The 17,394-nt window shown below is 43.2% G+C and overlaps 1 protein-coding gene across 2 annotated transcripts; it reads left to right on the plus strand.

The window, feature by feature from the left end:
- The first annotated feature begins 769 nt into the window (after positions 1-769).
- Positions 770-16,791, plus strand: VDAC1 (voltage dependent anion channel 1). 2 transcript variants are annotated; one of them, XM_074883747.1, is made up of 9 exons: positions 770-888; positions 7,206-7,275; positions 7,849-7,898; positions 8,507-8,659; positions 8,749-8,801; positions 11,008-11,235; positions 14,285-14,435; positions 14,934-14,991; positions 15,825-16,791. In XM_074883747.1, exons 2-9 carry the CDS (start codon positions 7,209-7,211, stop codon positions 15,914-15,916), a joined length of 852 nt encoding a protein of 283 aa, XP_074739848.1. In that variant the 5' UTR covers positions 770-888; positions 7,206-7,208; the 3' UTR covers positions 15,917-16,791. The 2 variants fall into 2 exon arrangements, with proteins under 2 accessions (XP_074739848.1, XP_074739847.1); XM_074883746.1 differs by lacking the exon at positions 770-888 and adding an exon at positions 3,543-3,599.
- Positions 16,792-17,394: the final 603 nt, after the last annotated feature.

A 17,394-nucleotide genomic window follows, 5' to 3' on the forward strand; every position in this document is an offset into this window, starting at 1 on the left:
ATCAAGAACACCAGCAGTTTTCTGGGTGGGATGATTCTCCCGTTTCTCTTGCAGGTGATGCTCTGAGCTTGCCAGGAGCCTCCGGCAGCAAAGGGCTGATTTTATACCTCGTGCTGAAGACCAGCCAGCTTCAGCCTCTGTTCCTCTCTGACAGCAGAGCACTCCCTGCCTGACCTTTTGACACCGGGACAATTTTGTTCCGGACTCAGCCCCAGCCTCGCTGTAAGCCGTGAGCGCTGATTCATGTGTCTGAGTGGGAGTTATGAAAGATGTAAAGCTCCCGAAAGGTGTAAAGCTCCGTAACGATGTAAAGCTCCCCAATTCACTGCAGCATCTCTGCGTGGGGAGGCTTGCTGCCTCCCCCATCCCTCTGACAGCTCCTTCGGCCTTCACCTGCCCAAAAACTCTCTCCCAAACTCTCCCGTCCTCCTCTCTGGCTGCTCTTGGCTCACCAAGAATCTCGGGAATGGGAATTTTTCATGAGATGGCGAGTTAGGGTTTAATTCTAGGGAATTCTAATTTAATTCTAACTAAACGGGGAGCTGGGGATGCTGGTACCCAGCCGCCCCCGAGGCTGCGGGTGCCCCGGGTCTCTCGGGGGCCGCCGGGGTTCCCGGTGCTTCTCGGGGAGCATCACCCGGTGCGATCCGTTGTCCCGCTGCCGCTCGGGGAAGGGGCTGCCCGGTGGGGGAGTCCCGGGGCGGCGGCAAGGCCCGCCCCGCCGCCCGCCCTTCCCCTCCCCTCCCCGCCCGTCCCCGCCCGCCATCACGCAGCCGCCGCCGCCGCAGAGCCCGGGGAGGCGCCGGGCAGGGGCCGCCGCCGCCGCCGGAGGAGGCCGAGGCCGAGGCGGGAGCGCGGCGCAGGCCGCTGCCGCCGCGCCGGGGCCAGGTAGGGCGGGAGCGGGCGCTGAGGGGGGTTCGGGGGGTCCCCGGGGATCGTCCCCGCGCTGCCCCCTCCCAACCTTGGAGAGGGGCTGTGCGGGGGATCCGCGGTCACGGGTGGGAATCCCCGGGGTGGGTTTGAGCCACCCGCGGCCCGTGGGAACGGGGACAGCCGTTTCCTTACGTAACGCGGGGCAGGACAAGATGGGGGCCCTGCTGTCGAGGGCCTGGGGGGACGGTGACAGCGGGGTGACGCCTCGCCCGCCGCGGCCCCTCGAAGGCCACGGGGGTGCGTGGGGGTTGCTGGACCAAGGCGTTGGGTCGTTTCTCACGTTTCCCCGGGGAGCAAAGGTCGCGGGTGGCCGCGCCAGCCCGGGATTTCGCGCCGTGTTAGCGGTGACATCCCTCCCGCCTCGCTCAGCCGCACCCCGGGAGCTTTCTTGCAGGTTGGCAAATTTATCCTGACGTGCACCTCAAGCAGCCAAACTGATTTTTGTGTCATTTAATTCTGCTTATTTTCAAACTACTTGGGGGGAATAATGTCAGTTTAAAAAAAAAAAAAAAAATCTCGACTTGGTTTTCCCCTCCCAAACCAAGCAGGGAGCAGCGGTGCAGTTGTCTCCATTCTGCCTCGTCACAGCCCTCGCTGGGAACAACTCTTGCTGGAGGCTGAAAGACTCATTTGGTCTTTGGGCATTTGTAAAAAAAAAAAAAAAGTAAAATTTTCTGAAAATGAAGCGGAGCTGACTCATCCTGACTGACCAACGCAGGGTTGTGTCTGTGGGGAATATTTATAGCCAGACAGATCCTATCTTGTTTCTCAGACGGGTCTAGTGAGGATCAGGAGCGCGTTGCAGTCAGTTTTGTTCGGTGCAATGGATGGTTGAATAATCACCTGTCTCATGGCATTTCAGCTGTGAAATTTTGTCAGAATTCCTTCAAAAATGGGCTTTTGCACTATTGAAAAGACACCCTGGAAGGATCCCTCCCCCCAGCACTCTCCGTTGAAGGTTTATGCTGATCCACAGCCTGCACCTTTTCTCCCTGCCTGTGTTTTGGGGGGTGTGACGGTGTGTGGGACACTGCTGTCGGTTGCCATAGCAGCAGGAGGGATGTCCCCATCTCTGCGGGGTGCAGTCAGGAAGCACAGCGCAGGCCCTCCTGCCTTTGGCGTCTGCTGCAGGCCCAGGCTCCGGAGTGGTGGATGCTCCTCTTCTGCGCGAGGGGAGCAAGCTGGCAAATCGTGCTGGCCGACAAAAGGCCATTTTTAATTAGTCATCGCCATTGATCTGGCGCTGGGTGTTCCTGCAGCAGGGCCGGGAGCAGGGGACATGTCCCTTCTTGAGCGCTGTGCCGGGGCACGTGCCAGCCTTGCCCCTGCGCCGTGCTGGGGGGACAGCAGCACTGCTCCTCTTCCCTGCAGAGATTGGAAAGGAACAGATAGTTAATTTTTAATTTAAACGTGTAGGGTATGTCATTCTTTGTTCGTCCCTTGCAGTTTTAGTAACTACAGCTGCTCCAGCAGGCTGCAGTATCCCCCAACTTTGTTTAATTGATACTTACATGTGATAGTTTAATTAGGGGTTGCCGTGCAACGCTGTCGTTCTTAATTTATACCCATACAATTATGAGCAGGCTTGCTTTCTTTAATTCCATAAATATTGGTATAGACTAAATAACACATTTGCTTCTAAGGGGTTTATCTCCTCTATGCTCCTGTTTTTACTGGGCTACAGAGATACTGCATAAACCAAACTTTAAAAGCTAAATCTGCTCCATCGTGTATGTAGTTCAAAAGCCAAGCTGCGGTAGGAAGGCTGTGATCCTGCGAGTGTCAGAGGGACGCTGCATGGGTTTACTAATACCTGCATGAAACAAATTGTGGACTCCAGAGTCTTAAATTTTGAGTCATAGTGGTGCATGGATTATACGATGTCGGCACAGTAGCAAGTTGGGGCAAAAGTGTTGTTAAGTATTGTGTCCCATGATGCAGAGTATTTACAAATCGTGTGCTTGTACTGGCTTCTCAAAAGACTCGTGAAAGTGCCGAGCTTGATGTTTGACCTCAGTGGGACTACTCATGTATTTAGCGTTATGTGTGTTTTTAAATCTTGGCACAATTAGGCTTCTGAAGATTCAAAGCAGGCTGTAGTCAGAGCTTGAATGGATTTGGGAGCTGGATCATAAAACCCAAACTGTGGAGCCAGCACTGTGCTCAGTCGGCAGCCCGGGATGTCGGACGGTGGGAAAGGGACACGGCGGCTGTGCGGAGCTGGTGGCCATGGCACGCAGAGAGAGCTGGGCCGTGTTCTGCCTGAGAGCAAAAGCACCGTCCTGCGTGATCTATTTATTGATACAACATACATTGGTTGGGAAATGACACTGCAACAGGCTGGGGGTCCAGAAAGGCGCTTGAAAGTTGCTTCATACCAAGAAATAATTTTTCCTTTAATGTAGGACATAAATGATAAATAAATTTGGTTGTTTTTTTTTTTTAATCTTGAGGCAAGAGAACCTTGTGAGCTTTTTTCCCTCACGCAGACAGACTGTACCCGGTCTCATAACCCAATGCTGTCTGTCCCTCCCAGCTCACACGCCGGTGGGACGTGTCCCCAGCAGCTGTTACGTGTCACCTCTGCCGCTGTCATCCTTCCAGGGGTACTGCTTGTGGAGACGGGGAGCTGGAATCTTCAGAACCACTGTTACCATCAAGAAATGGTACACGAGTTCAAATTTATTAGGAAAAAATGTGGATAGAGTTAAGATTACGTCCAACCTTTTTATTTTCTTAGTCTTGAATCTGATAGATTCCCAATGTCTTCATGGGAATTTTATTCTTATAATGGATTTTATTCTCATCTTAAATTTTTAGATTGCTCCTTCCCCTCATGTAAATATCATGAAGTTGATATGCCTGTGCAGGAAACTTTAATTTAGCCACACAAGAGAGTTACCAAGCAGAGATGAGTTTTCCTTTGGTTGCAGCCAGGCCTTGTGTTTGCCAAGGGCATCCCGCGGGTTTGCTGCAGATAGGGCTGATTTTGATTTAATTGCCCAGAACTGCATCGTAGGGTGAAAACTTTGCCATCTGTGACACTGGAAAATATTCAGATTTGTCCTGCTGGAAATGCTTTGTCTTCAATGAAATCTTCTCTAGGGCTGGCTCTTGGGTCCTGCAGCTCCAAAGGAAGCTTTGTATTTTCTCAGTTATAAATTCATAGAGGTGGTGCTCACAGCAGCACTTGGAACTAACTCCTCTGTTCGGGTTTTCTTCAGCCCTGACTTGCGTGTGCTACAGAATTTTCTACTCAAGAGAATGAAAATATTTTCCTACTTAGAGCACTTTATATATATTCTACTTGGCCTCTTTGTGCGGGAGTTGAGGTATGTAGCCACTCTGAGCTATCTGCAGTTGGACGAGGATAAAATCAATGAATTCATTTCAGCCCTAACCTAATCTGAGTTAATGTGCTGGAATCCCACTGGTGAAAAGCAAGGGCACTTGGCCACGGCCATTCCTTGATCCTTTAAGAGTTTGAATCCCTGTTAAGCATGCTTGTCTTACAACCTGCACTTGCACAGGATGTAATCAGTTTTGTTTTCCATCTGTTAAACAAGAGGCTTCTGATTAGCCAGTGCAAACAGAAATAATTATTTTTGTTCTTGCTGACAACAGCAAGGTTAACCACCACGTACCTAGCTCGTAGTGTTTTCCACACTCAGCAATTTTAAACACCTTGCTCTGTGTGTGTTACATGATTTGACTTACAACCGGCAGGGATTTGGCTTTCAATATTGTCCCTTAATTATAGTAATTGCCTAAGTGGAGATCTCGACGTCTCCCACTGTCGTGCAGCCGCAGCCCAGACGGCAGCAGTGGAGCAGCCTGTCACCGCTCATCCGCCCGCCGAGCCTGGCCACATCCAGTGCAGATACACCAACGTCACTGGGAGCAAAACTTGGCTTCATGGGCTTGAATAAGGGAAAATCACCACCTACAGAATCCAAACCAAAACAATACAGCCTTCAGTTTTCAAGAAAATATTTTGATTTTATGAAGTGACTCAAAGGGGCTGTTGACAAAATATATCTGGTAGATTCCGAAGTGCAGCTGGCAGAACCGTGCATTATCTTTCAAAGCAAGGCTTATTTGATTTTCAAGTGTAGGGATTTTGAAGATTTTTAATTTTTGATGATGCTAAATGGAAGTACCCATCAGAGGGTTCTCAGGAGACCGGGCTGCTCTGGCAGGGAAGAAGCATTTCCTGAACAGGCACAGCCCTTAGTGAATCCTGCCGTCCCTCTCTCTCCGGAGTGCTGCCTTAGCTCGACTTTAAGGTATGATCTCCAAGCAGGGGCATTGCACTCTGCCTCTAGTGACTTTAATAAGGAGCAGAGGAATTACTTAAAGAAATCTGTTAATACTCGGTTTGGGGTTTTTTTGTGCGTATGTTTCTTTTTTCTTTTTTTTTAAAGGCTGGTTTTGTGTATAAACGTTAAATCCGTGCTTTCATGTTTGCACAAACCCCAGACATTTAGGTCTAATATAAGCAGCTAAAACTGTTTTGGAGTATGGAATACTTTTTTTTCCTTTTTTTTTTTTTAAAAAAAAACTGTTTAACTACTTATATATTTGGGGCTGCATCATATTACTGAATTATAACTGGAAAGAGATGACATGCATCCAGGTAGTCTCTGCAACTGAAGCTACATCTTAGTATGCACCATTGTATCCTACTTTATTTATGTTCTGAGAAGTCTGTTTGCTTTTATTTAGCCACCAGATCCGTTTTGTTCCCTCTGGGATAGGGATTCTTCATTTATGCAGTAGCAATATCCTGCTTTAACAGGCAACAACTTGTTGGATGGAGTGCTCGAGGCGTTGAGTGACTGCTGAAGCTCCCGATCAGATAGTCGCGAGTTGGTGTGCTCGCCCAGAGAACTGCATCCTAGTCTACAGCCAGAAGAGCCCTCGTGTTCAGAGCTAGCTGTTTGGTTTGTGGTTTAAAGAAATAGTTTTCTGCTTAACGTTGAATAGTCTGGAGTCAGGATTGGCAGGCAATTTAAAGCATTTGCACGCTTGTGTAATAAACTGCTTATTACTTTTGCATAACCAGAAAGTTTTGGGATATGGAATTTTAGTGCAACATCTGGCATTGAGAGGACCGGCTTTAGAAGTTTGATTCATTTCCTTTGCTTTTCTAAAATTATGAAATCTTGTCTATAAGGACAGAAGGTGTGCACCATTTCAGATCTTTTGGCTTTGCTTCCTTAGAACAAATCACTGTACTTGGATAAGAAAGTAGATTTGGTCAGTTTGTTCCTCTCAGGATCATCTTTTCTCCTCCGTATACTATGAGACAGTTTTCTCAGTGGCAGAGAAAACAGGCTGCATTAAATTTCCTGTGGGTGGCCACTGAACTAAGAACGGCCAGGGCCTGCTGAAGATGGGAAAGTGAGGACCTCCATGGCGACGCGGGCATCCCACCAAAGGAAACATGACGGAGAAAGCTGCCCCGGCAGTGTCCGCGCCGTCGGGCTGCTGCCTCGCTCCAGGCTTTGCAGAGAGCTCTAGTCTGCATTTGGCTGCTGAATTGGGGTTGTGGCTACCATCCCGACTGCCTGACTTCACAGCGTAGCATCCCTTCTGTCTTAATTTTTCTCAGCAGGCTCATTTTCTTCCCAGCTGATGAACAGAAAAACACTTAAAGGTCAATGACTAAGGAGACCTCTTAACCCATTAACAGCAGTAGCAAAGTCAAAGAAAACTGAAGCAGAAGAATGACCGTTTGTCCATTTTGCTAACATAAATGTTACCTATTTGCTGCTGTGAATTAGGGGGAGAGGGCTGCTGCTGGTGCTAGATGCCTGTCTTGGATAGATTTCCTGTGGGTGACTTGGGGCCCTAATGCTTTGCATCACAGTGCAAGATCCATTGCAAGAAACAGGAGAAATGTTTCCAAGAAATGGTTCTATAAAGAGAAGTTGTTTGTTCATGCAGTTATACTGATAAGAGAACAAGAGTTAACTCTTTGGAAAGGCACAGACTGGTTCTTTTATACATATATATATATATATATATTTGGTCTACAACCTGTTTCTCGTCCTCAGTGGCAAATACATGGTAATTGCTTCTGCTGGCTACTGAGCAACTTAAAATCACATGATTTTCTACAGCTGCTTTCTTCAGGCTGTGTTTAATTGGTAGGTGGTGGATAGAAACTAAAACTGGCTGAAATGGGCTTAGGTTTCTTGCGCATAAATGAATTAAATATGGTTCTGAACACTGTGATTTCCCCCCCCCCCCTTTTTTTTTTTCCCCAGAAAATGGCTGTTCCACCTGCTTACGCTGATCTGGGCAAATCTGCCAGAGATGTTTTCACCAAGGGATATGGTAAATAAAGCCACAGTAAATTTGGTCTTTTGCTGTCTGCCTGATTCCTGAAACTGTTAGGATTTTGTTACCTTTGTCTGATAAATATTCCAATAATTTCCATTATAATCCAGAGAATTCTCTATTGTAGCATCACATTGCCCTTGCTGGCTGGAAAAGGAGGGTAACTTACTTTTCTTTTGACAAAATTCTTCCTGTTCCCATTGGACTGTTGTCTGTTTTGAAAGAAAAATTGTGTGTGGTATTTTGACTGTTTCCTTGTATCATGAATAGAATCACTGATGTCAGTAGTTTGCTTATGAACCAAATGCTGTTCAGTATGAATAAAGACATTATTACCTAATTTGGTCCCAATTATATTGCTGAGGTCAGTAGGATTAATCAGTCAAGTGCTGTGTGGAGTGAGTATGAGCTGCATAATCTGCTTCATAAAAACACGTGGTTTGATAACTTTACCCTTGGTTTATTTTTTTAATAGTTCACAGGCGATTTAGAAGGGAGTTTTAAGAAATAAATCGGACGTGCTTTTCAGGTTAACATATATATAATTCATATTTTTTACTCATCTTCTAGGTTTTGGGTTAATAAAACTTGATTTGAAAACAAAATCTGAAAATGGACTGGTGAGTTTGGAAAGACATTGATATCCAAAACATTGCAATGTTCTTGTGTCTACTGCATATTTCTTTTTAAAAGTAGAATATCTTACTCTCCCCTTACGAATTTTTAGATATATTATAACCTTGCAAGTTACTTTACATTTATAATTTTTGTGTAATATACGAGACTGTGCACGAATTAGAGTAGAAGATGCAGTGAAGAGCTCCTTTGCAACCATGGTAATTGCTCACTATGAAAATCGTGCTGCTGTTCGACGCCATCGCCGTGGCCTGTGCTCGGAGGAAGCGTCAGTGCCTCCCTCTTGCTTTACTGGATTGAGCGAGCAGAAGTAGGCTGGTTTCCAAATGTCCTGCACGCTCTTTTCCTTAGCAGTCACTAAACACGTATAGTTGCAGTGTAACTGTGTATTGGAGCCAATATTTAGAATATCTCTGTGAAGCCTTCGCAGACTTGCGTGCTGATTCACAGAATCACCTTGTACTAACTAGCACCTTATTCTGTGTTACGCTGCTGGTAAGGCTTATCCACGTTCCTGTCCCATATCCATTCCCTTAGCATGCAAATATATATATATATAAAATGTAGATATGTAATTTTTTTTTCCTTTTAGGAATTTACAAGCTCAGGTTCAGCAAACTCAGAAACGAGCAAAGTTAGTGGTAGTTTGGAAACAAAATACAAATGGGTGGAATATGGATTGATGTTCACAGAAAAGTGGAACACTGACAACACACTAGGCACTGAGATTACTCTTGAAGATCAGGTAATTTTTGTCTCAAAAGATGCAATTTACAAATTAATTTATGACAATCCTAATTATGAATCCAACCAGTGAATTTCTTTTCTGTTCAGCTTGCACGTGGCCTGAAGCTGACCTTTGACTCCTCCTTCTCTCCTAACACTGGGTAAGAAGTGAGTAAGCTTGAGTGACGAAAAAAGGCATTTTTTGTTTTCGTTTTCCAGAATACTGTCTTGTTTCTTTACTCCTTCTGTCCTAGATATTGAGACAGTTAATAATCAGTCTGTGTGTGATGAAACTATGCACATCTGATTTAAATCTTAGTATTAACAATCCCTTTTTAATCCTAAAGTATAGCAAGCAAACTTTTAAATACAAACTTGAAAATTTTAGTCAGAGTTAGGGTGGGAAGACAAGGTTTTGTTTGCACTCCTGTTGCTAATTTCTGGCCATGTCGGAGGATGAGCCACTGTCTGAATAAAAATGCTAAACGAGTCAGCTGTAATGCAAAGCTTAACAAGCTCTGGGAGCCAGTTGGCCACTGCTCTAATGGGTCGACACAGTAATTGGGCTCTTCTCCCGAGCTGAATTTATCATCTGAATTCTTGCTGGCCACAGCGTGCCTTGGTGGTGGACGAGTATTTCTGACACAGCGATTGGATGCCACGTTTTATGTGGGCCAGAGGGATTAAGCAGCAGCTGTAGGTCTAGATGTTGGTTTATTTTTTCCCCCTGATTATCTTTTTGCAGGCAGTGCTGCCAGTGAGTCAAAATATTCTGCGCGTTAGCTTCCCAGAGCAGCAGTGCTGCACTGCAGGCTGCCAGGGTTACAGTCCCAGTGGAGGTTTCACTCTGTCTTTTAGATGTCGTGTCCTGCATTGTCAGCTGCTTCCAGTCCACTCCTAATTCTAGATTAACTAGATATTTTTGTATTTGTTAACCAGAATAATCTCTAGTGTTTGTTGATAGTTATTTAACGGGTAGGATTCTTAAAGAAATAAAGAAAAAACCTTGCATGAGAATGACGAGTTAGAGCTCTGTAGCTGTTTCTTAGACACTTCACATATGCTGCAGTATCTGAGTTATAACGATTGCCTTGTGGGAGGACTATTACAGTTTGAATAAATGGAGTGAGATTTAGTCCTGGTGTGACCTGGTTTAGGTTGACAGGGGTGCATCATGTCTGAATACAGGACATCTTCTCCCCTTTCCTTACTACTTAGGGGCTGTGATGAGTCTTTCAACAGGGAAAGTCTTAGGAGTGCTCTGTGCTAGCTTGCCTCTGTCCCTGTTGACATTGGTGGGAGAGGTACCACTGACTTTTACAGAAGTTGCAGACGAGCTAATGCTGAGTGCTTTCGACACTCCTCTTTATTTCTGATTTTGCAAAACACAAGAAATTCCTGAGTCTGAAATAATAAAAAGAGAGAGCAATCTCTATGTGCGTCTGATACAGCATTGAAACAGTTCTTGGAGACTGTTTTTGCTTAGCTGAAGTGAAAGGTTGATGTGAAATTTCAAATTAGCCTGACTTTTCCGGAAAAATTTTAGTAAAAGATTTGGTCAAAGACAGGAGATGCTTGTAAGGTAAAAAGAGAAGAATAAAATCTTAAATAAGAGTAGCTGAATATATTAGACATAACTCTCTTGCCTTGTGACTGTCTGTACCCTTGATGTAAACCGACCTAAAGACACATGAGAAAACACTGTTCTGGCCAATAGTATAAAAAGAAACAAGTGACTCAGGAAAGTTTATTTCTGCATTAACCTGGCAGCCTTTCCAATGGCTGCAACCATTAAACTTCATAAAGCATCCTAAGGGGAGAACAGGGTGTCAGAGCCATTGAAGCAGCTGACTTCCTTAGCAGCAGAGACTTGCCCAGAGGCAAAGTAATGATTTTTTGACATCTGTCACAGTAAATGAAATTACCCAGTTCACTAGGATTGTCTAAAAATTGTTTCGGACAGGCCAACTACTATTGACTTTCTGTGGCAAACCTGTAAACTGCCGCAGTTTCCCTTCCTTCCCTGCATCTACCAAACTTCCAAAACCATCAGATTAGTTGGAGATGAGGATTTGTTTTTGTCACCTCCCATCTGGTTTATTGTGCTGCTGCTTTTCAGAACACAGCCCAGAAGTGCCTAGTGGGGCGCCACACTGCATTTTACTGCTTGATTGCAAATAATTCGCTGTAGCTGAATTAGGGTTTTGCAAATGTGGAAGGTAAGAAGGTGAGATGCCATGTGGCTCCCCAGGTGTGTATACTCTGTCTTCAAGAACTATGACCTTGAGTTAAAGTGATTGATTTGATTGAATTGCTACCTACGAGTGTACCTTTTCAAAGATACAAGATTCTTTCTTTTCTCTTCAGGAAAAAGAGTGCTAAAGTTAAGACAGGGTACAAAAGGGAACACATCAACATTGGCTGCGACATGGATTTTGATATTGCTGGTCCTTCAATACGTGGAGCCCTGGTGGTTGGCTACGAGGGGTGGCTGGCAGGTTACCAAATGACTTTTGAGACAACAAAGTCTAGAGTAACCCAGAGCAATTTTGCTGTTGGCTATAAGACAGATGAATTCCAGCTTCATACTAACGTGTAAGTATTGGCAGACAGGCATTAGAAAGGAATTTGAAAGGATTTTGCTGCTTACCAGAACAATGAAAGGGATGGAGTTTCAGCAGTGGTGAAAGAGGGATGGTGGATTTGAAATTGCTTCTTCGTTTAAGAAGGCAAGCTGCATTTTTTTAGCTGCATTAACTTTTCTTTGAATTATGTGGCTGAGGGAGTGCATGATAGAAGGAACTGGAACTCACTGAGCACCCAAGCATCCAGTGTTGATCTTTCTAACAGATAAGGATTAGCAGAATCTCTTAGCAGAATAATAAAACAAGTGGGTTATAAAAATAGTCTTTGTGAGAGTTGAAATAAAAGCAGTGCCTTCCTTTTGCACATGTCAAAATCAAACAAAATGGTGGTCTGATCTGTAGATGAAAGAGTTAATCAGAGGATTAGAACACGAACAGGCAAAAGGAAGTGACTGGAAGAGATATGGACTGGGTTTGTTTTAGTACTGGAAGGAACACGGTGTAAAAGTTTGTTTTAGTATTATAACTCCTAATAATCTATTTACACAAGCATTTGTCCTTTCTGAATGCATGAACAGTGGGAAACCAGGACCAAATTCTATAAAAACCTTAATTCTCTGTCTCGCGTTCCTCTTAAATAAGCAATTTATGCCTTTGGGGAAGACGTTTTTTTAAGATTAGGCAATCCCTAATCCATTCCCCAGCCCCCCCTTTCCCATTCCCTTGGGTAATTGGATATTTTGCATGTAGCAGAGCTATTGCAGGCTGTTCCCATTTGGGGGCTGAACAACTGTTCTGCCTTCCTGGAGCTGCTTCTTCAAAGGCTTTCTGTTCTGTTTCATGCAGAGATCTGGTTTAGGAAGCTCACACTGCCTCACAGAACAATTGAACCTTCACAGCCCAGACGGGATGTTTGAAGGATTGCCAAAGCCCAAAAATGTGGGCAGAAAACTTTCATCAAAACAATATGCGGGGTCCCCCTCTACTCAGTAGTTAGGAGCTGTTCCTTCAAGCACAATGACTTTCAACCTTGTTGTACTGTAGCAGTTCAAAACATTGTATTATTGGCTCTTGCTGTAAGACGCTGTAATTATTATTACTCTTAATTAAAGCAACAGCAGAAAATAACTTTTTAACAGCAGCAGGGGCTCAGATCTTGCTGTACTGTTTCTTGGATTCCTGGCATCCGTTTCTTAGGTCGCTGTTACCGTACATGGATGATAAATCATCTTCAGGACGATGCGTCATTTATTTAATATTCATACTCTACCAATTGACAAGCAAAACCATAAACGTGTGATATGAATAGAAACCTTATTTATTGGTATTAATAGATTAGTTAGGTATTTGACGTGTTTCAGCTCTGAAATGTGTCAGAGGCTTTATATAACCCCAGAAACAGTTGTGTGTGCAACTCCCCTCACTGTCCTGCTCGGTTGTTTCATCTGGACAGGTCAGTGCTTCACAGGGACGCTGTGGCAGAGCTGCTGATTTCACTAGGTGGGGTTTGAAGCATCACCTTTTGTTCCTGGCCTTACACAGACCAGCTGGGGACTTCAGCAAGTTACTTTCCTTAATGATGCTTTACTGTACTAATTTTCATAGGGGGATAATGTTTTTTTATCTACATCTGACAAGTGCTATAATTACTATCAGAATTAAAAGGAGGTTTGACTTTTTCATTATAATTATTATTTAATAATAAATAATAACTAAAGGGAGGTAGGGCTGGATAATTTCTAGTTTTAAATATGACTTTCCTCATTTTTTAAGCATAGCTCAGACCGCCCCCCCCTAATGTTGCAGGTCAAGACAGAGCTGTGTGGGAACCTTGCACAGAATCTGCCTGCATAACCAGCTCTTCTCAGTCCTTTTTAATCCCTCCTTTTCTTGAGAGCCAAGCACATGCAGTTATATGTGAGCTTCAGTCTTATCTGAAGTAAGTATTGTAGTATTTTTCTGGAAGAATTGCTCTAACACTTTAAAAGGCTGCTGCTATTGCTTGAACTTTTAAATAGGCGCATCACTACTGTTTGTGCAACTGTTACGAACATCAGGCCAAAGGGGTAAAAGTGGAAAGATTCTAAATCTTCCCCTTTTTTTAATCACTAGAGGTTTTGGTATACTCTAATAATGGAACCAGATTATGTCATAGTTTAGAAATAATCATAAGTATTTAATTTGCAGAGGTCTTCCTGTGGTTTAAAGCCCGTTTTGTGCAATATGTTTATATCCTCTTTTAAGAAAAACGAGCGAAAATGGTTTACAAGGAGTGCAAGGCTTTCAGAGGTCTTTTGCTCTTATGATCTGCATGCTCTAACGTTTTGCATTTTATTTACCATGCTGTATTCCCTGTGTGAGGTTGGTGTCAGCAGTAATTGGAAGTTGTGCTACTCGGTGGCAGTGGTAGAAGGCTGTCACCCCTCAGCTGTTGGCCAGTGCTCTCTGCAAAGTAAAATTAGTTTCCTTTCAGTTTCTACTACGGAGATATCTATAGTACCATAAAGACTAGTGTGAATGGGATTCATTAGCAAAAGCCAATAGACTTGGACATCAAATTGGCATCTTCACTTCGGATACAGTTCATCTGTGTCTGGTAAAAGCGTGCTGACGGGGCAGCGCTAGGATGGCGCTCGGGCTCGGTGACTGGGGCACAGCCCTGCCAGGGCACGAGGGAGCCGTACGCCTGGGAAAATGATTATTTCAGAGGTATGCAGAGAAGAATAAATCTCTTTACTACAAAGACTGCCATTGAGAGAGAAGGGAAAATTGGAAGCTGTTGTTATGAATCTATTTTTGATAGTTTGTCATGGCTTTTTTTCAGTTTCATGAGTTGTTTGTTGAAATACAGTTCTCATCAATGAATTTAAGCATTCAAAAATGACTTCATAACCCATCTGGCCTAATGTCTATCCTAGTTGTTACAGGGATGTTAAATGAGTTGGAAGTGAATGTTCTGCAAATATAGATTTTACGGGGGGGGGGAAAAAAAAAAAAACAAACAAGAAAAGACTTGTTTTGGGGTGCAGTTTAAAACTAGACTAATGCATTCCTTCCAGGAATGATGGAACAGAATTTGGCGGCTCCATTTACCAGAAGGTGAATGATAAACTGGAAACCGCTGTGAATCTTGCTTGGACAGCCGGTAACAGCAACACGCGCTTTGGAATAGCAGCCAAGTATCAGATTGACCCAGATGCCTCTTTTTCTGTGAGTGCTATGCATGTACATTTGTAAGCATTTGAGAACAGGCTCTCGTAATGGGAATGCGAAGCCACCTCTGCAACAGGAAGGAACGGTTTCGATGCAGTTCTGTGGTGCATAGTTGGCACATGTATCTCTTTGCCTTGGTTTTGGCAGCATGAGAGCACAACTATTGGGTTTTCCTTAAAAGTGACACAGAATGTTTTGTTGTATTGTTGGGCACTATTTTGAAAATTTTGTCATGCCAGTCTTGAAAAAATTAAAAACTGTTAAAACCATTATTTTCTATAGTGACTGTAGATTCGTTGAGATTTTGGATTTGAGTTATGGCAAAATTAACTAGATTCTTCTGTGATTTAAAACATTAAATCCTTTACCTGCTTAAAAGACTAACCTAACCCTAACCTTAAAAGGTTTACCTAACCCTAACCTTAATTTTCAAGCAGGAAGGGCTTTGAAGAAAGATACTAAATTATTTACATACGGTATTTTTTCCCCTTTAAGGCTAAAGTGAACAACTCCAGTCTGATCGGATTAGGATACACTCAGACTTTAAAGCCAGGTAAGTCTATGCAGAAGAAATTCAGAATCAATAAAGTGGTATTTTAATCTTGAAATATCAGAGGGTTTTTTGTGACAAAACATGACTGGTTTTGCCAGATGGCTGTTCAGCTTAGCCAGCCAGCGATGAACTTTTCCAGGGAGTGCTCTGTTAATTTTAGATGTCTGTTGGGAGCAGAATTACTAGAGACCACCATCCGCTGACCAGTCAGATACTCTTTTATGTTACACAAAATTTATCTACAATTAGGTGTTTCACAGATAAGTAAATGCATTTTTAGTACTTTCCGAGGCTTCCTATTACTGAGTTTGTTTTGCTTGAAAATGTGACTTTCTCAAGGTCCCCTGGTCCAGGGAGAGGACAGTCTTACTGCTGTGAAATTGATTTTAATGTAGTCTAATAAATCTGCTGCCAGAATACCGAGCAGATTGACATGAGAGATTACAGTAGACAGGATTTGGGCCTTTTCATACCTAGATGTTAAAGTGGTTTAGAAAGGTGGGTATGTATCAAGGTCCCAATTTTTCATTATACTGGACTCTAAAATTAATCAGTAGACCAGCAGCAGTGAACTGACTCAGAACTTTAATTATTTGGAGTGATAAAAAGCAGAATCTGTCACCATGGTTTATTATAACTTTCATAATTCAGAAAGATTTCTTATCTGCAAATTGTTTTAAAATGCCCAGTCCTTACAAGGCTAGCTGCCAAATTACCTTAACCTAGCTACCCAAGAAAGTAAAGCAGTAACACAGATGCTGCACTTGCTGAACATAAAGCTCTTTCCAAGTTTTAACAGTTGGTCTTTTCTCTCACTTTTCTGCATTTTGCAGGTATCAAACTGACACTGTCAGCTTTGTTGGATGGCAAGAATGTCAACGCAGGTGGTCACAAACTTGGTCTAGGATTGGAATTTGAAGCATAAAGAGTGATTCTACAATCGCTAATTTGAAAATACAGCATAGCTACCTTCAGAATATAGTGTACCTTTCAATGTTTTATGTCTGGGATGCAAGTATTGCTAAGTATCAGTCCTGCTAGTCCTGGTTAAAGACAGCTAAGCTTTAAAAATGATGTTGTTAAAGAAACGGAGACAAAAGCATAAAAAAATCCTAATTCCAGGCTTTTTTTTTTTTCTTTAATGTTATTGCCCATAACATCTGTCAGCTGCCACATGACAGGACGTAGGAAGGTATTGATTACCTTTACTAATGTATCGACTGCACAAGGAATATGTTAATGTGGTATAAAAACCAAGACTTGAAGAATCACAGACCACTATATTATACTGTTAATTCCATAAGCAAAATGTTCCAACACTTACGGTTTCAATTCACGATGGAATGTGCAAACTTGTCTGAAAAAGGGATTTTTTTAATATGTATTTTTTTTTAGATAGGTGTTTCATGAATGGCTTGTCTTATTTGGTTCTTACACCTACAGCTGTCTCCAGAATGCTTTAGGTTGTCCACCTCGTGTAAGTCCGTTGCAGAGGACGTTTATGTGACTCAGCCAATACTACCTGTCCTGTGTTGTGGTTCCTTTCCCTTGCACTGACTGGAAGGCTTGTAAAACAGGGCCATAATCAGGGAAGAGTCTTTGTAACTGCAATCACGTAGTTGCATCACTAAATTTAAAATGGACTTTTGTTTTATTACCACTTTTTTTTAGCAACTAAATGGGTACATTTTTAGAGAGTCTTCCATTTTGTGTGGAACTAGACCCCAAAATGCTGTACTTGACACTACTAAAAATGGATAAAAAACCCAAACCCAACTTGAATAAAATACTGAAATGTCACCTTTTACTTTGTCTTTATATTAATTGTAGAAACTATTTCATATTAATTCTCGGCTCCAGAAGCAGACTGGCAACATCTCAGTGTGTATTCTGTACCACACAAACAAAAAATACTTAGTAGGTCAGAGTTCCAGACACGGCCTTAGTTCTTAGTGCTCACAAAGCTCTGGCAGCTGCACATACGCATGTGTTTAGCTCATGGAGGAAACAAGATGTGACTTGTTTATCTTTCATTGCAGAATTCGGTAAGTTGAATTATCTTTCTATAAATGAATAGGTGCGAGCAATGAACAGTTACCAGTTGGGATAAACTTCAGTGGCTTTTCATTAAAACTTTGTATTTTTTTCATATGTAAGCAGTCAACGTGGGTGGTGTGCAGACGGCAAGAGGCCGTGGTACAGGAGGACGTGCCTCATGAGGCAATGGTGTTGCAACACTGAGAGCGTAGATCTGCCTCAGTGAGAGCCTGCAAATTGTGCAATGCTGGCCGTCTTCCCTCTTAGCACAGGCTCTTGCTATTTCCTAGTGTGCCTTATCTCAGATGTTTAACCTAACGCTCCTGGGATAAGTGGTCCTCTTCCAGACTTCACCGATCAAACCAG

Source organism: Strix uralensis, chromosome 14, assembly GCF_047716275.1.
Source record: "Strix uralensis isolate ZFMK-TIS-50842 chromosome 14, bStrUra1, whole genome shotgun sequence".
Lineage (NCBI taxonomy): Eukaryota > Metazoa > Chordata > Aves > Strigiformes > Strigidae > Strix > Strix uralensis.